A 24270-nucleotide genomic window follows, 5' to 3' on the forward strand; every position below is an offset into this window, starting at 1 on the left:
CTTGCATGCAACCAGTGCTACAGCCTACCTCGCCTCTAATTTAGCTACCTTTCGTCCATTTGTTTGGGCCCAGGAGGTGTTCTCATCATAGACATCCTTATTTTCCACTTGGAAGGTACATGTCTGTTTTGTAGGGGGATTGTTAACACAATTCTGAATGTCTTTCTCAAGACCTTAAAAAGTCCTCCATATGTAGAAATGTCTGAAGCAAATGGCAGCAAATATACCTCAAATCATTTATTTATCCCATATATTGCTCCAGCTCACCTAGCCTTAGAGCTGAACTGTATGCTCAGAAGAATTGTATAGTACAGTCCGCCTGGGACCGTACCATATGAACACATGATGTTGCCTTTTTCTGAGGCATTTGTCCATCTAGCTTAGGGGGTCTCACACTTGGGTCCCCAGGTTCCGTTGGGCTCAACAATGAGGCTAGGGATCTGGGGACCCAATGCAGAGCACCTTCCTGCTATTTCCACAGGCACAGAGTTAAAACTCTTCTTGCATGTGCATGTTGTAACTATGGGAGGCTATATTGGACTGCCAGGCTTCCTTTTCTGTGATGGTTCATGTGTATTATGTGTTTAGAATTTTTTGTTGTTGTTGAATGATTTTTGTGACTGTGTGAGGCTATTCTCACGACCAGGAGGAACTGGGCTAAGGGAGCCTAGCCCGATTCCCCCTGGTCGTGTGCTGCCATGGAAGTCGCATGGCTCCCCACAGCAAACCCCACAAAAAAACCCTTCTCTGAAATGAGGTTAGCGGAGTGAGCGCTCCACTAACCCCATTTAGTAGATCATGTGCCACCGCCGCGCAGCTCCGAGCTGTGGCGACACACAAGTAGACCCCCAAACAGGAGGCTACAACAAGCGTACAAGCCTTGGGGTGCCCTGTGCACTTGCATGGACATGCTGGGATTTCTGGGGGCCACCTGGCTCCCGATCCCCACTGCCACTACCGGCTCCGTGATGGAGCCAGTAGTCATTTGTGGTGTGCACAGAACCACGCGGCGCGGTCCGGCACTGAGGGGGGGTCTACCTTTAAGCGCGGGGGGGGTAGAACTTCCCCCTCCCACCGCTCTTCCCCCTCTGGCGCTGTGTTTTAAACTGAAGTTTTCGGGGCGGCAGCGTACCTCCCTGCCACCCCTGCCCCCGTCGTTGCCCAGAAGAAGCAGTAATGCTGACGTGCGCATGCATGCTTGTATTACTGCTTCTTCCGGGCAACGACGGGGGCAGGGGCGGCAGGGAGGAACGCTGCCGCCCCGAAAACTTCAGTTTAAAACACAGCGCCGGAGGGGGAAGAGCGGCGGGAGGGGTAAGTTCTACCCCCCCGCCCTTAAAGGTAGACCCCCCCTCAGTGCCGGACCACCAGACTGGTCCGTTTCCGAACCGGTTCGGAGGCCTCCAACATGGCCTCCGAACCGGTTCGTGCACATCCCTAGTAGTCCTGTGGGCCATCTGCCTGGGGCTCGGCGCTGGATTGTCTGCGGGGAGAACAGGTCAAGCCGGCTGTCCCCACAGAAGTCCTTCAGGCTCTACACACACTTAGTGTGTACAGCCTCCGTATCTTTACTCTCTGAGCTGCTCCCCTCCCCCATGTAAATTAGAACGATGGGATATAAGTATTTTAAAATTATATACTTTAGTGTCTATGAATTGATAGCAACTGATAGAGTTCAGTAAGAATAGTTATTTTGGAGGGTCAAGCTATGCATTGTGTTAAGTACATGCTTGTTTCTTCTTCGTGAAATAGCTGCCAGATTGGGCCACTTCCATAACAAGGCTATGATGTGGAGGCTTTTATACTTTGCTCACATGTGCTCCGGATCAGGACACTGAGGATGCAGGGGGTGCTCCATGCTGTGGGTTCAATCCAGCTGCTATTTAGTTGCGAGAGAAGAAACAAACATATCAACATAATGTGTAGCTTGACCTTAATATCAGGAGTTTTACCTACTTACAATAAACACCTCACATTGTTTTTGATACTATATGACTGGTCTCCTCCTGGATCACCTGGGATGGTGGGGCTGGGAGACTTTAGTTCAGCCCTATAGCATCCATTCAGTGGGCTAGTTCAGGCATCTATCATGTTGTACACTTAAAAAAAAAATCTGGGTTTGTTTTGGGGTTTTTGCCGGGGGTGGGGTGGGACTACCATTCCATGGTGGGGTTGCATCCCCACCCTAGCTGTGGATTTGCATCTGTTTAGCTAGTAGATACGCAATGCACACTGTTACTCTCTCTCCAGAATTTCTGATGCTCTTTGAAATCTATGCAGCTATAAGAAAAATACTTTGCTGGAAGCATGTGATAATCTCTGTGAGGCTGTAAAGTGAACTTTCTGCTCATATCACTGAAAATAAAGCTCATTCTGATGCTCATAGTCAAGCTTGGAAATGTCATCATTAATTGTCTCTGCTCATCGGAACATGAAAGAGGGAGAGCGAATGTGTTCGTTCAGAAAACTGCACAATTTGCTTGCATGAGTGACATCGCCTTTTGAGTTAGACCCTCTCCTCCATTTCCTTTCCTCTTTTTTTTTTTTAAAGGATGTAGATCAGAAACCAATACGGTCTGGTTGCTGTCCTGGGGAAATTAAAAGCAAGGTTCTCTTTCTTTTACATTTGGGAAGCTCTTGCTACAGCAAAATTAACTCTAGATCTCTGATACGTCTCCAGCACACTCTGAAGGGTGTTCCTTTCTAGGTCATAGAAAGGACAGCACAAGGAAATTGACATTGTTGCTAGCTCCACTCACGTCAAATGTTGGGCTCATTTTCAGCCTTCAGCCCATATTATCACTAAACAAAAATAGAAATAGGACATTTAGAATTTATCTCACTTCTGGACGTTGTCCTCATTTAATTGGGTTTGGAGAGTGTTGACGTATTCACAGTAAGCATGTGTTGATTCAAGATATTAGAGAGTATGTAACATTTGTCCTGTTTTGTCTCTCAGCATCAGAAATTGTCCTTGCAAAATGAGCCGTTTTACTCGGAAAAGCTCCTTCGAGCTCCTGCAAGAGTGCAAGAATTCCAGGGCAGATTCCTCGAGCAACTTATCAATGGATACATTTTGGCTAGAGGTAGAGAGCATCAAAGAGAATACGGAATCTGAGCCAGTGGAGTCCAACCTTATGGATGCCAGACCCCCAGAAGGTAAAAGGGATGTGGGAATTAAGCATATCTTTGTTACAACTACCAGATTCCTGGGCTTATTGGTTGAGTAACATGCATGTCTTTAGAAAAATGGGCATTCTGTGGACTAATTTTGGTTGTATACTTAAAAGGGAACTGCTGTACTTAAAAGAGCTGGTGTAGTATAAGTGTCTGCGCTACAAACTAGGAGGTTCCCAGTTCAAACATTGCTCTTGTCATGAATTCACTAATTGGCCTTAGGCTTTCACCCTGAACCTTTCTGTTGCACTGGGGATAATATCCACCTCCCTTATTTATTTGTTGCATTTATATCCCGGCTTTATTCCATTGTGTATTGGAATTTGCCAGCCAGTCACCCATCCAGGCACTGACCAGATCTAGACCTGCTTGACCATAAGCAAGATAGTTGTATCTTCTGCCTTCAGAGCAGACAGGATTGCATTATCATAAGAATGCATGTGAAGTGCTTTGAATATTCAAGCACAACTGCTAAGACAGATAATAGGAATATAGTCCTACATAGCCCTGCATTCAGTTTGCTTGCGGCTCATCCCCAGATTCACCGGAGAAACAAAGGGAGGTCATTAAGTATAGACCAAAGTGACACATGGCTTTCATGTGTATGTGAATTTTCACACATGTCCAGGTGCTGCCCTGATTTTTTGGGCAGGCTGCTTACATGCTAACTTGGCAAAGAGGCACCTTTTAACGTGGTGATTCTCTTTATTTAGCAGGGAGAGAGTAACTGGCCCTATCCACCCCCAGACAGGACCTCCAGTGACTGTTGCTGGTGTCTATCTTATGTTTCCTTTTAGATTATGAGCCCTTTGGGGACAGGGATCCATCTTATTCATTTATTATTTTTCTGTGTAAACAGCCCTGCACCATATTTATTTATTTATTTATTTATTTCATTCATTCATTCATTCATTCATTCATTCATTTTTATATTCCAAAATGGCTCCGGGCGGTTTACAATTAAAACAAAGCACTAAAACAGTAAAGAGCTAAAATAAATTAAAAAACAATATAACAATTAACAATTTAAAAACGTTTTAAAACAACAATTAAACAATTACAGTGATTAAAAACCCCGAAATCAGGTTTTTAATTTTAAAATAAACCAGATATTAAAACCCCCCAAATTTAGGAAGCTGAGAAAGCTTGGGTGAAAAGATGGGTTTTCAGGTGTTTTTTGAAAATTGCCAGAGATGGGGAGGATCGTATCTCAGCAGGGAGCGCATTCCACAATCTCGGGGCATCAACTGAGAAGGCCTGTCTCTGTGTAGCCACCAAACGAGTTGACGGTAACTGGATACGGACCTCCTCAGATGAACTCAATGGGTGGTGAGGCTCATAATGAAGAAGGCGCTCTCTTAGATACCCAGGGCCTAAGCCGTTTAGGGCTTTGTAAGTTATAACTAGCACTTCGTATTTTGTCCGGGAACCTATTGGCAGCCAGTGTAACTCCATCAGTAAAGGAGTAACATGGTCTCTCCGAGATGACCCAGAGACCAACCTGGCTGCCGCATTCTGAACCAACTGAAGTTTCCGGACTACGTACAAAGGCAGCCCCACATAGAGCGCATTACAAAAGTCCAGTCTGGAGGTTACCAACAGATGTACCACTGTTCTGAGGTCATTGATCTCGAGAAACGGATGCAGCTGGCGTATCAGCTGGAGCTGATAGAAAGCACCCCTGGCCACTGCCTCAACCTGAGAAACCAGGGAGAGGTGTGAATCCAGAAGCACTCCCAGACTGCGAACCTGTTTTCCCAGGGTGAGGCTCATCCATTGCACTGCGGGTGTGCTGACCCCTGCGATTTCCCCAAATGTGGGAAACTCGACTGCATTATTTGTGGTAATTTTTGGAAGGGCGGTATAGAAATTGAATTAATAATAATAAATAATAATAAATAATGTTTCACTGATCTTAGATGTCTGGATAAAACAAACCAGTCAATAACACCTATCTGACTGTGTAAATAAATAAATAAATAAATAAATAAATAAATCATACATACATACATACATACATACATACATGCATACAATGATTCCTCACTGCATATGCAGAGTATATTTTACAGTTCCTATGAGAGAAGAAAGAATATTTGTGTGCAGTGGCACCATAACTCCAGGCAGAAGTCCCCCCACAAGCCTTGGGGCCCCCAAATTCTGCTGCTTGTTATGGCTGCCGCTGGCCCGCCCATGCGGGTGCAACTCAGTTGAGGTGGGCTGAGTGCTGCTGCCTGCTCAGTGCACAGCGGCGGTGGGGCTGGACTGGGCCAGAAGGCTGCCGAGCAGACAGCTGCTTCTGCCCGGCCATTCAACACCTGCGCTATTGCACAGTCGTACACCCGTGACACAGAGCTATTGCCACATGATACGAGGCTCAGAGCCAGGCGATGAGGGAAGGAGAGAGCGAGCGAGGCTCAGGCAGCATCCGTCGAGTCTCGAGCTGAGGAGCAGCTTGCGAGGCCAGGGGCAGCCCCACTGACTCTAGGACAGAGGATGACATCACTCTGCCTCTGGAGCTCCGCAAGTGGCAGCATCACCAACCGCGAAAAAGGAGGGGTGAAGCACAGCGCTGGTGGCCGGGCAGGCAGGCACGCCTGCAGCGAGCTAGCCAGGGTGTGTGCCTAGCCTGGGTTAACACTAGGAACCACAGTCCATCCAAAGACTGACAGAGAGAACTGCAATAGATAAACCACCAACTGAGTGCTGTTGTGATTGTGAAGTTATGGATGGAGGGGCGGTCCTGTGGATAGGTTGAGCCCCTTTTAGGGCCTTTATTTACTCCTATGTCCATTTATAGTTGGTGTGGAAAGGGGATACTACTTTAATTTTACTTTAAAATAGTATTTAATCCATGCTTTGAGGGGCAATTTGGATAAAACAACCCACTGCATGATAACCTAGCAGGGTTGTTGTGAGGAAAACCATCCATGTACACTTTTCTGGGCTCCTTGGAGGAAGAACAGGATATAAATGTAGCAAATAAATAAATGGCAGTAAGAGTGAGCACCAGATGGGGAGAAATGTACAAGTTCAGAATAAAGCCTGCTAGGTATGCCCTAACTCAATGTTAGATTGTGCTGCTGCCAGGGTGTTGTTGGAAAATGTTTCCCAGTATCGCTGGACTCTCTCATGTTTTACGCAAAAGTTCAATAGAGTATGATGTGCTGAGATGCATTTGTGATGGTACATCAGTGAGTTTTTAACATCCAGTGTGTCACCTGCTCTACTGCAGTGTTTGGCAGTATGGTTCCTTGCAGGGTTCCTCTGTAGAAATTGGTGAAGCTTTTCCTCCTCCGTGTTTTACATCCTTGCAAATTCAGTTGCTCAAAAATTAGACTCTCTTGAGAGACCAAGGCGGGAGTGGAGAAAGAAAAATGTGGGATGGAGATATGTTAAGTTAGATGTTGAAATGTTTCTGCTAATGCACATCTGCATAAATATACTTGTTTTACATCCTTATATTCTTGTGAGTTCAGTTGCTGTTTGGGCCCTCAAGAACCCACCTGTTAAATACTCTGTGTGTGCGTAGGAGGAGGATGCTTATCTTGCGGGGTCCAGACTCCAAAATGACCTAGCTGTTGGTGTCCCTGAGTTTTGTGTGCATACTGGAGCCACAGTACTGTGGCCGGCGGTCACAGCTGCTTCCCCCTTTTACAAAATAGGTCTCACAGTGGCCTGCCTAACAGCACAACAAAGGTGCTTTCCAATCTTTATTTTGACAGGAAGTCCCCAACTTACAAACAGGTTGTGTCCCAAAAGTTCATTAAGTAAGTCGGATGTGCATATAATGCTTATAGTGCTTGGAACGCATATAGTTCCTAAGAGAGACAACCTGTTTGTATGTGCAGGTGTTTGTAAGCTGGGTTTGTATGTGTAAGCTGGTTTGTATGTGTTGGTGTTTGTAAGCTGGGGACATGCTTAATGTAATGATACGTTATGGAGCATGGTTTATGTGCAGGCGTTTGTAAGTTGAATGTTTGTAACTCAGGGAGTGCCTGTATTAAACACAAATGTGTGTTTAATTTCCTGTCCCTAGTCAATGGCAGATATTGTTTGGGATCCAAAGGGGCACGTGTGGGTCTCATTGGCATGTGTACAGTGGCTTTCTGTCATCTTATTCCAGTGACAGCACCCCATGCCTCCTGAAAAGCAAAGTCATGGCACCCTCTGGAATAGCATTCCATTAAGGATGAGGACTGCCACCAGGAGAGGAGATAAGCAAAGCTACCATGTGTGTGCAGAAGTGTTTTTGCATGTGCAGACAGGTATCCCTGGATCACAGTTGTGAAATTTTATCTCCTTTGTTAACAATCAAAGTAATGCCATGGCCCTTGCAAAAGTACACTGAGTGTGCAAGTTGTGCTTGTGAAACTGGTATAGGGAGCCTGCCAAAAAGTACCTTTTTGAAAAGATCTTTTAAAATGGCTATCTTAAATTTCTAGAGTTATTAATTCATAAACTATTTATTGTTTGTTTATTTTATTTATTGTTAAATTTATATACCACCTTTCATTAAAACAATCCCAAGGCGGTTACTATGCCCTTGCCAAGACGAAACGGGCTGTAAATCCAGGCTTGTGCTTTATGACTCCACCCCTTAAGGTATGCTGAGTATCCAGCTAGACATTCGGGGGAGGAAATGAAAATTGTGATGGAAGGAAACTACTGTGCTATGAGGAACTGAGAAATAACTTCTTGCTTGGAATTTCTTGCTTATGTATTGTGGCCAGTGTAGGGTGAGGGGAGTGAGAGTGTGTGTGTGTGTGTGTGTGTGAGAGAGAGAGAGAGAGAGAGAGAGAGAGTTGGAAGCAGACTGTTGTAGGAAGCAGACTGTGTGTAGGAGGAAGAAGAAAACTGGTTGCCTAGTAAATTTCAATCCCTCAGCAAGTATGTCTCTAATTGTGGCCGCTAGGTGGTGCTGTAAATAGTCCAAAGCATTACTCCTATGTCTCTTCATTAAGTATTTTGCATATCACCAAGAACACACTTGTGCAACTGAAAGGTTTACAGGAGCAACAATAAAAAGAAATTGTGTGTGTGTGTGTGTGTGTGTGTGTGTGTGTGTGTGTGTGTGAGAGAGAGAGAGAGAGAGAGAGAGAGAGAGAGAGAGAGAGAGAGAATGGACGTACTCTTTCTCTCTGTCCTGGGATTGCCCTTTCCCCAAAGACTAAATTAGTAGCGGGCGGCTCGTGTCCCAGGCAGAATGTGTGCGGAGCAGAATTTAAATCACAGAAAGACAACCTTCTCCACTGACTGGCCAGAATGGCAAGCGTCACAAGGGTGTAGCACTTTAGGCGAGAGTATAAGTAATGCCCAGTATGTCTTCATCAGAGCAGTTTCAATGAACTCTTAACATTTATATAGCACTTCAAATAGACTGTCGTCTTGTATCATTTACAACAACCCAGTAAGGTAGGTCAGTATGTAGGAACATAAGAAGCTGTCTTATACCCAGTCCAACCATTGGTCCATCTAGCTCAGTATTGTCAATAGTGACTTGCAGCAGCCCTCCAAGGTTTCAGGTGGAAGTCTCTTCCAGCCCTACCGGGAGATGCCAGGAATTGAACCTGGGACCTTCTGCATGCAAAGCCAATGCCCTTCCACTGAGCTACGGCCCCATCCCCATATTGCAGACGAGAAGCTTGGGGAATAGTGTCTCGCTTAAAGCCACCTAGTGAGTTTGTGGCAGGGACAAACTTCAAGCTGGTGACCAGTGTTCCCTCTGACAGAGATTCCCAGATGTTGTTGACTACAGCTCCCATAATCCCCAAGCAAAGGCTATTGCAGCTGGGGATGCTGGGAGTTGTAGTCAACAACATCTGGGAATCCCTGTTAGAGGGAACACTGCCGCTGACTTCCTGACACATAGCTCAGTTCCTTGGCCATTATGCTACCTCTTTTTCCAGACACTTCTGAGGCGAATGTCCTTATTTTGTCGGCTGAGAATGTTGTTGTCTTTCTGTGATTTAAATTCTGCCTGGGTCAAGAGCCTCTGTCCTTTTTGAAAGCGCCCGTACCAAGTAGTGCTTGGTAAGTACAGATTTCTTTGTTGTTATCCACCACTTGCATGGGAGAGGCTGTGCCTATGGAACCTGTGCTTCCAGGTGGGAGCTCTTGTATACGGAAAGGCTTGCTGACTTAAGATACTGAATTCTCCAACAGTGGACTTCAGCAGGAAATATAGCTGAAGTTTTCTTTGCACAGTTTGCATATAAACCTCCCCCACGTGCCGCATCCGTGCTATGCGGCCAGTAGCAGGCAGTGTGCTGTTCCTTAATGTTGCCTTATTCCTTACTTTTCAGAGGGCGAAGCTGAAGCCGAATGGCTGCAAGATGCAGGGCTCTCGGACCTGATTGGAGACCCTGCTGTGGAGAACGGCAACATGGCCCTGCTTTCTACTTTGACCAAGACCCAGGCTGCCGCTGTGCAGCGGCGGCTGGATACTTACACCCGTTCCCGGCGGAAGAAGAACAAGCAGCCCGTCCGTGACGTCAGAGACATTTTTGGAGTGATTGACTCTGCGGTAGGTTGCTTCCTGGGTTCTTGTCCATGATTTAAGAACTGTTAATTGACTTTCCACAACAGCGAGGGAGGGGGAAAAATAACATGTCCATTATTGCATAGAGATAGCAAAGCGTGGGTAATAATTGTACTCTGATTCCTGATATGCAGGTTGATGTAAGTGGTAAGTAATAGTTTGAGAACAGAGAACTTTATGATTAAGTCTTGTTCTGCATGACTTGGCTACTCTTTGAGAATAGAGAATGAGAGCTAGCGTGGTGTAGTGGCTAGAGTGCTGGACTAGGACCGGGGAGACCCGAGTTCAGATCCCCATTCAGCCATGAGACTTGCTGGGTGACTCTGGGCCAGTCACTTCTCTCTCAGCCTAGCCTACTTCACAGGGTTGTTGTGAAAGAGAAACTTAAGTATGTAGCACACCGCTCTGGGCTCCTTGGAGGAAGAGTGGGATATAAATGTAATAATAATAATAATTTTCCATCTCATAAGGGGGACAGGGTGTCAGATGATATACAGGTATACCTCATTACTCATGGGGGTTCCATTCTTTGCCTACTACTGCGAGTAACAAAACTGTGAGTAAAAAGGCATTGTGCCTATGGAAAATAGGGTTAGGTTCATTGGTGGGAAATAAAGGGCAAAACAATGGTGGAAAACAGCGAAAAAAACTGGAAAGGCATTTATGTACTCATGAGGTCTCCTTGTGACCACCAAATGCCTCCCCAAACTGTGAAAAATCATGGGCGGGGGGAGCTTTTTTCAAAAGAAATGAGCCACAAAATAGCTCCTGCAGACAAAATGATGGCTGGAAGTTATCTCTGCAGTCACTTACGGCACTCTAGGAACCACGGATTAAGTGGGTTTTAACCCATTAGTATCTGCGGATAATGAAATTGCGACACCTGTGATACGTGAAATTGCAAATAATGAGGTTTGCCTGTACTGTGTTGCTGCATATATGCACACATATGCACTCTCACAGTCTCTGGATCAAAGTTGACGTTCACTTAATTGTTAAGAGGCATGCTTGCAACTGGAGTTTGGTTGGGGCCACAGCATGCAGGGAGCTGACTCTTTCCCCCTCATGCCCTTTTCCTACTGAAAATAACACACACCCAAAGCAACTTTTTGCCCCCAAAGTGGCTATTTTGCAGCAAAGAGCCACTACAAGGACAAATAGCAGTTTGGCTATTTGCAGGAGCAGGGACTTTTCCCTTGGCTCGTCTTTGTGAAAAAGAGGTGCTTCTGGTTATGAGTATAGCTCTTAATGATGCAATTAGGTGAGTGTCTTATTTGACCTAGTTTGGCTATATCATCAAGGATAGGAGGGCAAGGGAGGGGCTACAGGTCAATGACAGCAGTCATGCCATGAAGAGTGTTCCCTCTCACAGGGATTCTTAGATGTTGTTGACCACAACTCCCAGAATCCCCAGCTGCAATGGCTTTTGCTTGGAGATTATGGGAGTTGTAGTCAGTAACATCTGGGAATCCCTGTTAGATGGAACTCTGGCCCTGAATCCAGAAGGTTCAGACCCTGGCATCTTCAGTTACAAGGATCTTGGGTGGCAGCACAAGGATAGACACCTGCCTAATTGATGGCTCTGCTGCTTATTATTATTCTTTATTCTTATTCTTACTAATACTATTACATTTTATATCCCACTCTTCCTCCAAGGAGCCCAGAGCAGTGTTCTACATACTTAAGTTTCTCCTCACAACAACCCTGTGAAGTAGGTTAGGCTGAGAGAGAAGTGACTGGCCCAGAGTCACCTAGCAAGTATCAAGGCTGAATGAAGATTTGAACTCTGGTCTCGCCGGTCCTAGTCCAGCACTCTTACCATGACAGCACGCAGGCTTGAGGAGTAGGACTTTAATCCTTTGTCCCCCGGGTCCTGAGCTGGAGTCTCCACCCCAACCCCCTAACTGCTGTTTGGCAAGGAAAAGGGCACTGTTCGTTCTACCTCCAAGATAGGGCTGAGAGAGATTCCTGCCTGCAACCTTGGAGAAGCCGCTGCCAGTCTGTGAAGACAATACTGAACTAGATAGACCAATGGTCTGACTCAGTATATGGCAGCTTCCTATGTACCTTTTAGTTTGGCCCTAATTTACAGACCATCAAAACGTTAGAATTTCTCTTTGGCTAAACACAAATAATAATTTCCTTGTCTGCGGCTTTGATTTACGTTTAGAAGCCTTGTACCACACCTTCAGTTTCTTCTCTCTCCGATTAATCTATTTTTAGCCAACAAAACAACCTGATGGTCTGGCTGAGCCTTCCTTGCCCTTGCACACACCCAGATTGCTCAGTGGCTCTCACTGGGAGGCCTGTGTTGTCCCTGCATCGGACAGCATGCCAGGTATGCACTGAGCCGTGGCTGCTAGGTTACCTGCGCAGGTCTTGCTCAAGGAAAAAGAGAAGTAAAACCTTTCTCTGGCTCTGATTGTTCCACTCCACTTGCCCTGACTCAGCACTGATTGCTTTGTACTCTTTGGTTTACGTTCGCTTCACAAACAAAGTTTATATTGGACTGGATGCTGTCCCTTCATTCCTCAGTCAAGCCCTGAAGCCAGGGCTTGACTGAGTGACATGATTATTGTAATAATCATGAGAACACTCGAGCATGTGTAGAGTGCCACCTTAGCACTGAGTAATCCTAACGTGAAATGAGATGTCAGGACCTTCAGGTGGGAAGGAAGGTGAGGCTTTTGGGCACGCTTGGTTCCCAGCACCTGTGTCTTTGAAGTTATGCCTTGGTGCTGCTTAATTTGTCTACCTACCTGCTTTTAACCACTGCCTGTGATCATTATAATTGGCAACAGAAGCAGCTTTGGTTATGAGAACAGAATTGCGCTCCCCCCCCTGCCCAATGCAAATGTTTAATAGAATTAATATGAGAGACAGAATGTGCTCTCTAGCTCGTCTGTGAGTGACTGCACTTTAGAGGAAATTGGATTCCTAAGGAAGCATTCAAAGAAAGCACTGAAATAGAAGGGAGAGAAGTTTGTTACAGATGCACCTCTCTCTTGGCTGCAGATGCACCTTAACCTCTCTGATAAAGATCCCCCCCACACACACACTTAGGAACGATTCACACATGCATGTTACATGGCATGATTTTGACATCATGTCATGACTTGCAGGTTTGAAGGCGCCATGACGGATCTTACGGGACTTTCATATCATCCAATAAGTTCAAATGCAAGGTGCTCAACAGAGTCAACTTGCATATTTGGTTGTCCCTCATGAGGAATAAAGTGATGCACATGCGTATCCAAACTGGCCCCTGTAGGAGGTCACTGGGTCAAAGCTTGAGAACTTATGCTTTAAATCATGGATGTCAAACTGTGGCCCTCCAGCTGTTTTTGGACTACAACTCCCATAATCCCCAGCCACAGTGGCCAATAGCCAGGGATGATGAGAGTTGTAGGCCAACATCTGCAGAAGGGCCACAGTTTGACATCCCTGCTTTAAATGAAACTGGCATTATATCATCTGTCTCTTGAAGGTGCAAAGAAATAAGTACTGTAGAACCTCGATATCTGCAGATCCAACATCTGCAGATGCATATACAACATCTGCAGGTCGGGTAATAGACACCTGGTAACAATATACGCAGCTTAAAAAAGCTTTTTAAAGGGTTAAATCCACATATCCTCAGAGGTAATTTCCGGCCGCTATTTTGTGACGAGCCATTTTGTGGTTCATCTTGATTTTTAAAAAAGGCGTTTCACCACATGATTTTTCATGGAAAAATTGGGACTTTGGGCCAGGGCGGGGGCATCACTGGCCTGCAGAAGGCCGATGGAGCATGGTAGGGCTCTTTAGTTTGGCATTTGGGAGGCTTTTTTTGGCATTTGGATTCCACACACCACCACCCCCCCCCGGCACCGGGAACCTAACCCACGGATTTCCATTGTCCCGATGCCTCTGTATTCGCAGTTTTGGCATCCATGGTACTAGCTCAGAATGGAACTCCTGCGAATACTGAGGTCCTCCTGTATAGGTGCTTTGCACAGTGGTGGCTCCTTTGGCAAGCCACAGAAATGCTCAGTTAATGACTGTCATAAGATAGTTCAAATGTCTGTCCCATCATGTGAGGAAGCATAAACTCGTCACACATCATGTTTGGGATGCATTTTGTTCTCACAGGAGAAACTAACTTGCATGAGCTGCATAAGGTGTGAGCTGGCTGTTCAGACCTCAGCCACAGCAGGTTCTGTGAACAGAGAGGAGGGTGGCTACCAGTAACAGGTAGAAGTCCGTTTCATGCTAGACAAAGTGGTGATTAGATGGTGTGTGGATAGTTAAACTTGTTCTGGATTGTTTACCACACCCGCCATGGCAAATTGGTCCACCGTATTGTGCCAGTTTTGTGATGTGAAAAAAACAACCACAAACTACTAATGGATCTAAAAATGAATAAACAAACAGCTCAGGCAGAGCTGAATCTGGCTTCCAAATTTTGAGCTTTGATTTTCTAGTCCTAAAATGCTTCATCGGAGTGTAAAAATCACTTGGTGACAGTGGCTCTTTAATTACTGCTCTGTTTCATGACTCTTCCAGTTAGGCCAGCTCTGAAACTGGAGCCTTATTTGTAGCCAGATCTTAAATTTAGAGGGAGATATGTGTAGACTTCTGTCCAGGGTCAGATGTGCTGGATGAAGGGTTTCCAGCCTTGGGTTCCCAGATGTTGTTGGACTAGAACTCCCATCAGCCTTGGGTTCCCAGATGTTGTTGGACTAGAACTCCCATCAGCTGGACCACAAATTCAGCCATTGTGGCTGGGGATTATGGGAGCTGTAGTCTAACAACACTTGGGGACCCAAGGTTGGGAATCCCTGTACAAGCTCAGTGCATCTGATGCCACGAGCTACATCATGGCAGTTTTTGCTAAGCCCCTCTGCAGGCACGTCTGGGAATAAGTTCAGAGGCTGGGGTGTAAGCAGTAAGAGAGGCTGGGGTGTCAAACTCCACACAGAAAGGAATATTTCTCAAAATGACATGTATCCTGGTACCATCATTAGGTACTGCTATACACGTTCCGGTTAAATGCTGAAACTTCCATATGAATTGCGCTGCTGAATCAGACAAAGCTCCATCTGGTCTAGCACTCTGTTTCCAACAGCGGGTGGCTCGCCAGGTGCTTCTACATTCAGGACATGAAGGGAATAAGCCTACCCTGTTCTCTGTCCCCAGCATATCCAGTTCAGAGGAACTCTACTCTGCAGGTAGCAGGTTTGTGGCTAATTGCCATGTGCTTATCTGTCTTCCATGTGGATATTCTCTAAAGAGTAGATTTATCCCCCATATCTGTTGCTGCCTTTTTCATTTTGAGTTCTCACTCTTCTTTGGGGTGTAGTCAAGATAAAAATCTCTACATATACATGCACACATCATATGTAAACCTCTACATATACATGCACACAACAAAAATATCATTAGCTGGATTGTGCCACCGACAGAGAGTGATAAAAGACCTGGCATTTAACAATAAATAATGTTATATTCCCAGCTTTTCTTCATGTGGCTTCATTTGTATTCTATGTCCTGTATCTAGGAGCCTGAATCAGGGATGGAACCAGACATAGATCGATTGCACTGCAGGTCTGCATCGTCGAACAACATCCAGAAATGTAAGAAGGAAACTGTATTGTCCTGGAGGTAGAGAGATTATAAAATATATAAATAGCTCTTCTTTCAGAAACATTCAATGGGTATGCAAAGAAACCTGAAATTAAATGTTCTTTCATTTCCACACTACATTAATTTCTTCTTTCTTTCTTTCTTTCTTTCTTTCTTTCTTTCTTTCTTTATTTATTTATTTATTTATTTATTTATTTATTTCTTGTTTACACGGTCAGACAGGTGTTATTGACTGGTTTGTTTTATCCAGACATCTATTATTATTATTATTATTACATTTCTATCCCGCTCTTCCTCCAAGGAGCCCAGAGCGGTGTACTACATACTTGAGTTTCTCTTTCACAACAACCCTGTGAAGTAGGTTAGGCTGAGAGAGAAGTGACTGGCCTAGAGTCACCCAGCTAGTTTTATGGCTGAATGGGGATTTGAACTCGAGTCTCCCCGGTCCTCAACCTTGGGTCCCCAGCAGTCATGGAGTGAGGCTGGCGGTGGCCCATGTTTGGCCACTGTGGCCTCTGGCCCTACCCCTGAGTCTGACGTCAGATGCAGGGGCCTGGCTAGCCACGCCGGTGTGGTCTCCCTCCCAAACGGGGCCATGCAGCCCCGTTTGGAAGGCAGATCGGCCTGTTGGATAGAGTGGGCCGGAGTGACTCTCCCTGCCTTTAAAGGCACGGAGAGCCCTTCTGGCCATGCTGCCAACGCAGCGTGGGCCGATCTCCCTCCCCAAAGGGGCCGCATGGCTCTGTTTGGGAGGGTGATTGGCTCCGCTGCATTGGCAGCGAGGCCAGGAACAGCTCTCCCTGCCCGTAAAGGCAAGTAGAGTCGCTCCAGCCTGTGCTGCCAATGCAGCGTGGGCTGATTTTGTTCCCAAACGGGGCCGCGCGACTCCATTTGGGAGTGAAATAACGCTCCCTGCGCCTGATGTCAGACACAGGGGGCGTGTCGGGGCCATGCGGTGCGACCCCTGATTGGTGGCAACCCGGGTTCTTTGAACCTGTTTGCCCAATGGTGGCTCCACCCCCCCAGTCCCCAGATCTTGTTGGACTTCAACTCCCATAATCCACTTTGTCCATTCTGGCTGGGGATTATGAGAGTTGAAGTCATGTTGTCGAACATCTGGGGACCCGAGAACCTCTGATTTCTGCAAATATTCTTTTTTCCTATATGAATCTTTTCTTCCTTTAAAATCTTTGCAAAAGAATTTGTCATTTTACTATTGATTGATTGATTGGATTGGATTTCTATACAGCCCTTCCAAAAATGGTTCAGGGTGGTTAGTAGTATTTTAATGGTGGGCTCCCCAGCTCCCCAACTGGGGTGGGGTGTGGAGGAAGTTACATATAATTCTGCAGAGCTGGTATTGCTTGTACAGTTGGGCCTCATGTTGTGCAACTGTGCTGGACCTCCTCTGTGTGTCTTATTTATTTGTTTAGTTTCTTGTGAAATGTTGAGAATGTCCTCGTTTATTACAAGATGGAAAAAATGGCCCTGCTGTAGTCTTTCAGGAAACTTGAGCTACTCTCATCCTGTTCAACAGGAGAAGCCAAAGTTATTTCACCTGGAATCTCATTACCTGGAAAAGCTGATGATGCAAACATCATGTATTGTAATACTTCAAAGAGACTGGAATTTGCAAAAGCCATAGCTTCGTTGGTTACAGAAAATTGCCCTTTGAGATAAAAACACTCGATTAAACTAGGAATGGACTCTTTACTCAATCAGGATCTGAAACCCAGGCTGTTTACTTCCTTAGTCTCCCAGTGTGCTCCCTGCATATAGGGAAATACATATGAAATGGAAATTTTGGACAGCTGTCTGCATTAGTATATAGGCTCTTAAAGTGGATTGTTGAGTGGTCCATATTGACAACAATATATTTAGGTTTACCTTGCCTTGCAGTTTTGTATGTCAAATGTATCTTAACACCAGATTTCTTTTTTATTAGCAGATACAATGGGGATCCCAGACTTCCCATCACCACTGAGGGGTTCTATAAAAGAAGAGATGTTCAATACTGAAACTGCTTATTCGGAGCAGGCAGCCATCCTGTTCAAAGGATCATTTCCGAGAGAATCTAGAAGGATAAAGGATGAGAGCTGTTTACCTGTAAGATTTTGCTATGTCTTCTAACATCCTGTTTGTTTTGAATATCTTTATTCAATTTTTACTTTAATAACATTTAAATAATTTTAAGAAAGTGTGTGTGTGTATGTGTGTGTGTGTGTGTGTGTGTGTGTGTGTGTATATATATATATATATATATATATATATATATATATATATATATATATATATAGGGGCAGAGTTATTTGCATTGAGCCTAATGCAGCTTGCTAAACTCTACATTCCTTTCTTCTTTTGTATGTTTCTTTTGGTCTAGAAATTTAAGATCCCCAAGGGCAGACTGGGGGTGACCAGGATAGGAGATCTCTCTCTACAGGATATGAAGAAGATCCCCACGCTCGCCCTCATTGAGCTTACTGCTCTCTGTGATGTTGTAGGCGTGGAGCTGAAGAGAAACAAGGCAGTAAAACGGAAGACAGCAGGTAGCTACTCCCCCTATTCATGTACAGTTTAAATCAGGAGGTTCTTGTCCTTGATTATTAATTGTTCCCTTTGCTAATTTTTACACTGGTGGATATAAAAGTTATGTGTGGCAGGGTGGGTGTCTGCCTGCTGTGTATACATAGAGGCACTCTTACGCCTGGACTTCTGGGCCGAAATCTAGGGCCTCCACACCCCAAGGGGCCTCCAAATCCTTTTTAGTCTGTCCCAGGTGTTGTGGTGGTATTAAAAATGCAGAATGTGGGGGGTGGGGTGGGCCTTCAAAGGCCTTTAGGTCCAGTCTCCAAAATTATCTAGGTGCACCACTCAGAGTATACATATATGAAGGAGAGGAGAGCTGGTCTTGTGGTAGCAAGCATGAATTGTCCCCTTAGCTAAGCAGGGTCTGCCCTGGTTTTCATTTGAATGGGAGACTAGAAGTGTGAGCACTGTAAGATATTCCCCTCAGGGGATGGAGCCGCTCTGGGAAGAGCAGAAGGTTTCAAGTTTCCTCCTTAGCTTCTCCACGATAGGGCTGAGAAAGACTCTTGCCTGCAACCTTGGAGAAGCCTCTGCCAGTCTGTGAAGACAATACTAAGCTAGATAGACCAGTGGTCTGACTCAGTATATGGCAGCTTCTGATGTTTCTATGAATACCTACAGCTTGCAAGCCATACTACTACTACTACAGATATTTATATACCGCTCTTCAACCAAAGTTCTCAAAGCCGTTTACATAGAAAAATAAACAAGACATAAATAAGATGGCCCCCTGTCCCCCAAAGGCTCACAATCTAAAAAGTAACCTAAGGCAGATACCAGCAATAGCCACTGAATGATTCTGTGCTGGGTCTGGATAGGGCCAGTTGCTCTCCCCCTGCTAAATATAAGAGAATGCCTTGAGCGGAGCCAGCACTGGTTCCCCTGCCTATCACCCTGACTGAAGAGAGATCATGCTTCATTGTTTGCAGACCTCATATAAAACAGTAGCACTGTCATGCTATTGGGTGGGGGGAACTACTTCTGAAAGAGGTTCAGTCTATGGACATGCCCTTGGGTGTGTGATCAGGTACACCAGGCCTATATAACCAAATGATAGCAGGGATTTTTTTTTTTAACCCTGTAGTGAGGTTTTGCTGTAAAATAATCAAGCGAACCCACCCTACTGTTAGAGTGTTGCCATTCCACCAGGTAAAACATTTTGCTTCCACTGACTGCAGTAAGTATAGTTCCTTAACAATATCTCTGTAATTTTCCCTGGTTATGACTTCATGCTGACCCTTACTATCCTTTTTGTTTGTTTCTTTTTATGCTGATCACTCTGTACCCTGGTTCTTATAGATGGAATATTTATAAATACAGATATAACGCTGCATTCTTTGTTGCAGAGCATAAACTCTTTGGCGTTCCACTTTGCACTTTATTGGAAAATGATCAAAAGCTCTACCCAAATACCAGAGTTCCATTGGTTCTGCAAGCAGTAAGTTATTTCCACATTTCCTTTTGGTTATTTTTTTTAATGCTTGTCTGCTCTTTGTCTTGAATTTTGGTGCAGAAGGTTTGCTCCAAAAGTGCCTTTGTATGATGAAATTCTTATATTTTGCTTCATAGTTGCTGTCCTGTTTGGAAAAGAAAGGGCTGGATACTGAAGGAATCCTGAGAGTTTCTGGATCACAGACCCGCATTAAGGTATGATTTTTTGTTTTAATAAAAATGCAAGATTAATTGTCTATAGTACAAAATTAATTGTGGTTATCTGTGCCTAACAATTGCTTGACGTTTCACTGTAGAGGATTACTTTAAAGGTCTGATTGTTTGTATTCCTGACCCAAATATAAGGGGACAGCTACAAGCAGAGATTGCCCCCTGTGCTCAAGGGACTAAAAGGGACAAGGGCCATTCCCAATGATTGTGCTGGCTTCCCAAGTAATAAATGCACAGTTCAGAGGGAAATGTGACTTTCAGAGGGATTCCTGAAGCTAGCCCTTCCTCTGCTGCCGCAGGGCCGGCTGGGATTGATACTTGAGTTGAACATGGGATGGACTTCTCAGGAAGGTCATTACACTTCAATACCTTGGATATCTAATTTCCCCCCATTCTTAAATTGTCCTGGGAATGTGTCATCCTCCTACCCCCATTTGTATCTCATCTGGTAACTTAGATAGTTGATTTTGCAAGGTTAAGGTGAGAAAAGTAACAGAAAGGGTGTTCTGTAGAGAGAAGCTTGACTGATTTCCCCCCACTTCTGCCAGGGTCTTAATGCTTATTATTTATCCAAACTCTCTGAAGCTTTTACATCAGGAAGTAACTCTCATTTCTCTCTCTTTTTTCCCCTTCCCCTCAGAGCCTGGAACAAAAACTAGAAAGTGAATTCTATTCTGGCTTTTTCCGGTGGGACGAGGTCCATCAGAATGATGTGTCTGGATTGCTGAAGAGGTTCATCCGGGAACTTCCCAATCCTCTGTTGACAGCAGAATACTTGCCGGCATTTGCAGCTGTGCAGAGTGAGTCCTTGGCCAAAGGGTCTGGCCTTTGCAGCTTTAATCACGTGTAGCTGTGTTCTTGCCTGTCAGGTTCACTGGAGAGTCATTGTGGTGTGGTTGATATGGTTGGTTGTGGGCAAGGGTTAGATTCTTGCTCAGCTGTTAAGCTCACTTTATGTGATCCTGGTCAAGACTTTATCTCTAAGCTGCATCTGACTGTGGTCAGATAAAAGGAAGGCAGCTGATAATATTGACTGGTCAGTTCCCAGGTGTGCTAGCCCTAAACTCTATGTACACCATCCTGCGATCCTTGGAGGAAGATATAAATGCAGTTAACAAATATTGTAGTAAGGTATGATTTGTTGAATAACAAACATAATAACAAAATAATAATAACAAAAATAGATTTCTGCATAGTGCTGTCCACGTGCAATTAACTGTCTGAATCACCATAACCACACTACAGCCACAGGGATGTTGCTCTGTATAGTGTGGGATGGAGTTAAGTGCCCTGTGCTTATAGGGGTCTCCTTCCTGCATCTGAAGCCTCTGCTGCTCATTGGGCATCCACATTGGTTCTTCCCCACAATGCACTGGTTTCACCAAAAAATGAATTCTTGGTTACTTTGAGTGCAGCATGGGTTTCCCCCAGAAAAATCAATTTTATTTTATTTTATTTTATTTTATTTTAATTCATTCATTCATTCATTTGATTTATATACCGCCCTTCCAAAAATGGCTCAGGGCGGCTTACAACAAAATAAAAACATTTAAAACCAGTTAACAATTAAAATCAAAACTATAAAAACAGAATAAAACCAATTAAACATTCAAACAGTTAAAAACCATGGAAAACCAGGGCAAACATTTAAAACAATTTAGAAACAATTTACAACAATTTTAAAAACCCTAGATAAACAATAAACAAAACATAAATATCCAGCTTTCCTCTTTTAGTCTAGTTGCAATTCCCGAAGGAGTTTTTAGAATGTTTGATCCTCTTGGTGCTTTGCAAGAACAAGGGACCTCTTGATGTGTAATTTAGATGTGGTTTGTTCTCTCCTCTGCAGACATCCCAGATCTGAAGCAGAGGTTGCAAGCTCTCAATCTCCTTATACTGATTTTGCCAGAGCCTAACCGAAACACCCTTAAGGTAATAATCAACTGTCTCCTGTGCTGTCACTTGTCTTAGAAACGTTGCACATAGCTATCCAAAGAGCCATGACCTGAACACTTCTTAGAGTCTTTGACCAGATGAGAGGCTGAAGCTTAGCAAGAGAGCATATATTCTGCATTTATTAAGGCCCCATCTTGGTCCCTAGCATCTCTAGTTGTTAGGGATCTTGGCTAGCAGATTTGGAAGATACCTCTGCCTGACATCCTGGAGAGCCAATGCTAGTCTTCATGAAAGAGGGAACGTATTCCTCTTGTCAGCAAGAGGAACGTATTCCTCTTGTTGACCACTTCGCCGCTCGTGGTCAACGCTCTTTCTCACCCGCTGTAAAGGGAATATTGGCCTCAGAAAGGGTAGGGACGGGGTTGTTAGTCACCCTGTTCCTCCTCCACCCGTCAGCAAGAGGGGCTGCCCCACTCCTCCTTGGGAGTCTTTAGGGCCAGCCAGCTCCCGACTCTGTGGAGCTGCTCATCCCTGGCTGTCTGCCCCTTAAACAATGCCCCACATCCAGGGCAGTCCTGAGTCCCCTTCTCTGTGGCCCCAGCTGCCGCCCCACCTGTTGCCATGGCTGCCTCCCAGGCAGCTGTCGCTCTAATCCCCACACATGCTTCTGGTGCCGTCACAGAACACAGCGCCATAGCAGAGAGGGAGGGGGACTGCCCTCCCATCATTGGCACCAAGCAACGGCTTATCGAGCCATGCTGGCCCATCCCTGGGCAATCTGCTTCCTGGCCTCCTGGCTCTCCTTGTATCCTGGGGTGAGGCACCACTGCCCCCTGATGGAACTGGACGCCCCGTGGCTTTCATCTTCAGTAAGCGTCTCGGCTTCCCGGGAGCCAGCGGGAAGGCCTGGCCCCTCTTTCCTTGATCTAAGCTCCAATTGATGTTGTGTTTTTCATTTGCTGATGATCTGACAAGGAGCATCTTTCTCTTCCCCCACCTCTTTCAGGCTCTGCTGGAGTTTCTGAGGCTGGTGGTTACCAGGGAGAAGAGAAACAAGATGAATCTTTGGAATGTTTCCACAGTCATTGCTCCAAATCTCTTCATGCACAAGGGATTGCCGAACAAGATCCCAGAGGGGAAGGAGAAACAGCTGGCAGAGGGTGCGGCAGACATTGTACGGATGATGATCCATTACCAGGATTTGCTCTGGACTGTAAGTCAGGCCGTATTTCTGAGTTGCTTTCAGATTGGCGTGTAAGAATGACTTGAATGGCATTTAAATTGGCGCCCTTAAATTGTCATTGTCATTTACAATTGGTGCAAATTGAGGGAAGATTAGATTGACTAAAATTGATCTTTTGGGTTTAAAAATAGATCTTTTGGGTTTAATAGCCTTTCACTTTCTTTCTCACATGCAGTATTTGCAAGCAATACCTTTTAGATTAAAAAGCATTCTTAGTGTGTAGATGGTACCCACTGTCTGGTATCTATCCTTCTATCTGTGAAGTTTGGATTGGGACCAAACTTCACAGATAGTGGGTTGCTGAGTAGGTGAGGGAGTTTTGAGTTCCTGGGCGGAACACAGAGTCCCCTATTCTACTCTCAGATAAAACAAGGATGACCAGTGTTCCCTCTAATTTTTTTCATCTGTGTGCAGAATGAGTTTTGTTCTGGGCGGCAGTATCAAGACAGTGTGTGCACATTAGGGGTGTGCAAAATGTTTTGAGCTTGGAATAAGCCATTTCAAGTGTTCTGAGCAGGAAACAAAACACCCTTCAAATGAAAGGCCTGTTTTGAGCTCAGAAAGGAATGACCCCATTCAGAGTTGGAACGTTTTGAGTGTTCTGAGCACCATTTTGGAGGGCTGTTTATCTGGGGAGAGCTGGTCTACTGACGGGTTGATCTACCAGTTATTTTATCTTATTTATTTATTATTTATTTATTTTTACATTTATATCCCACTCTTCCTCCAAGGAGCCCAGAGCGGTGTACTACATATTTGAGTTTCTCTTTCACAACAACCCTGTGGAGTAGGTTAGGCTGAGAGAGAAGTGACTAGCCCAGAGACACCCAGCTAGTTTCATGGCTGAATGGGAATTTGAACTCGGGTCTCCCCGGTCCTAGTCCAGCACTCTAACCACTACACCATGCTTGCTTTCAGTTAGACCAGTCCTCCGGGGTGGGCTGATGTGCTAAGTCTGGAGCAGAGGTCTGGTCTACCCGCTGACCCCAGTCAGTAGACCAGCTCTTCCCAGATAAACAGCCCTCTAAAATGGCGCTTGAAATACTTGAAACGTTCCGAGCTTGTTCCATCAGAACAACCAGCTCAACCAGTTGTTCCGACGAAATGTTCCAGGGATCTGCATTTTGTCTCAAGCTCAAAACAAAGTGCAAAATCTGTTTCGTGCACATCCCTAGTGCGCATGTGCATTCAGAGTGGGGGCTTCCTGATTTAACCTGAGCAAGATCTAAAATTAACTGAGTGGACATTGAAAAAACCTGTGTACGCATGCACATGCCTTAGAGGGAACACTGGATGGGACAGTCAACTAATAGCACAGTGGGTGGACAGACTTCAGGGTTGTGGGATCTCCTTTGTTTTTTAGTCGAGCCCAGCCTGCTTCCCTTACTCCTCAATTTAGTTACCTTCTACCCCACACTCCTCCAGCCTGTCTTTGGAGGATATTTTCAGAATATTTCACAGAATAACTCTTTGTGAATAATTTTGTGACATGAGTCGCAAACAATTGTGGGTAGCTGTTCTGGTCCATTTGACAGAAAGC

The 24270-nt window shown here is 45.1% G+C and overlaps 1 protein-coding gene and 1 non-coding gene across 14 annotated transcripts in view; both read left to right on the top strand.

The window, feature by feature from the left end:
* Window positions 1-24270, top strand: part of ARHGAP40 (Rho GTPase activating protein 40) — a 102294-nt gene that overhangs the window by 67005 nt on the left and 11019 nt on the right. For 12 of the 13 annotated variants that reach the window (XM_053249533.1, XM_053249526.1, XM_053249524.1 and 9 more), the window contains exons 2-11: window positions 2960-3159; window positions 9483-9703; window positions 15258-15333; window positions 17289-17449; window positions 17724-17889; window positions 19276-19367; window positions 19499-19576; window positions 20232-20391; window positions 21441-21523; window positions 22494-22700. In XM_053249533.1, the coding sequence (XP_053105508.1) occupies window positions 2982-3159; window positions 9483-9703; window positions 15258-15333; window positions 17289-17449; window positions 17724-17889; window positions 19276-19367; window positions 19499-19576; window positions 20232-20391; window positions 21441-21523; window positions 22494-22700 (1422 nt within the window). In that variant the 5' untranslated portion in view covers window positions 2960-2981. The remainder of the gene's footprint in view (window positions 1-2959; window positions 3160-9482; window positions 9704-15257; window positions 15334-17288; window positions 17450-17723; window positions 17890-19275; window positions 19368-19498; window positions 19577-20231; window positions 20392-21440; window positions 21524-22493; window positions 22701-24270) is intronic. The other variant, XM_053249521.1, reaches the window with a different exon arrangement.
* LOC128325503 (U1 spliceosomal RNA) lies at window positions 4877-5034 on the top strand. The gene has a single exon (XR_008307495.1). It is a non-coding gene; the product is annotated as a U1 spliceosomal RNA (small nuclear RNA).

The sequence above is a fragment of the Hemicordylus capensis genome, chromosome 4 (genome assembly GCF_027244095.1).
Source record: "Hemicordylus capensis ecotype Gifberg chromosome 4, rHemCap1.1.pri, whole genome shotgun sequence".
NCBI lineage: Eukaryota > Metazoa > Chordata > Lepidosauria > Squamata > Cordylidae > Hemicordylus > Hemicordylus capensis.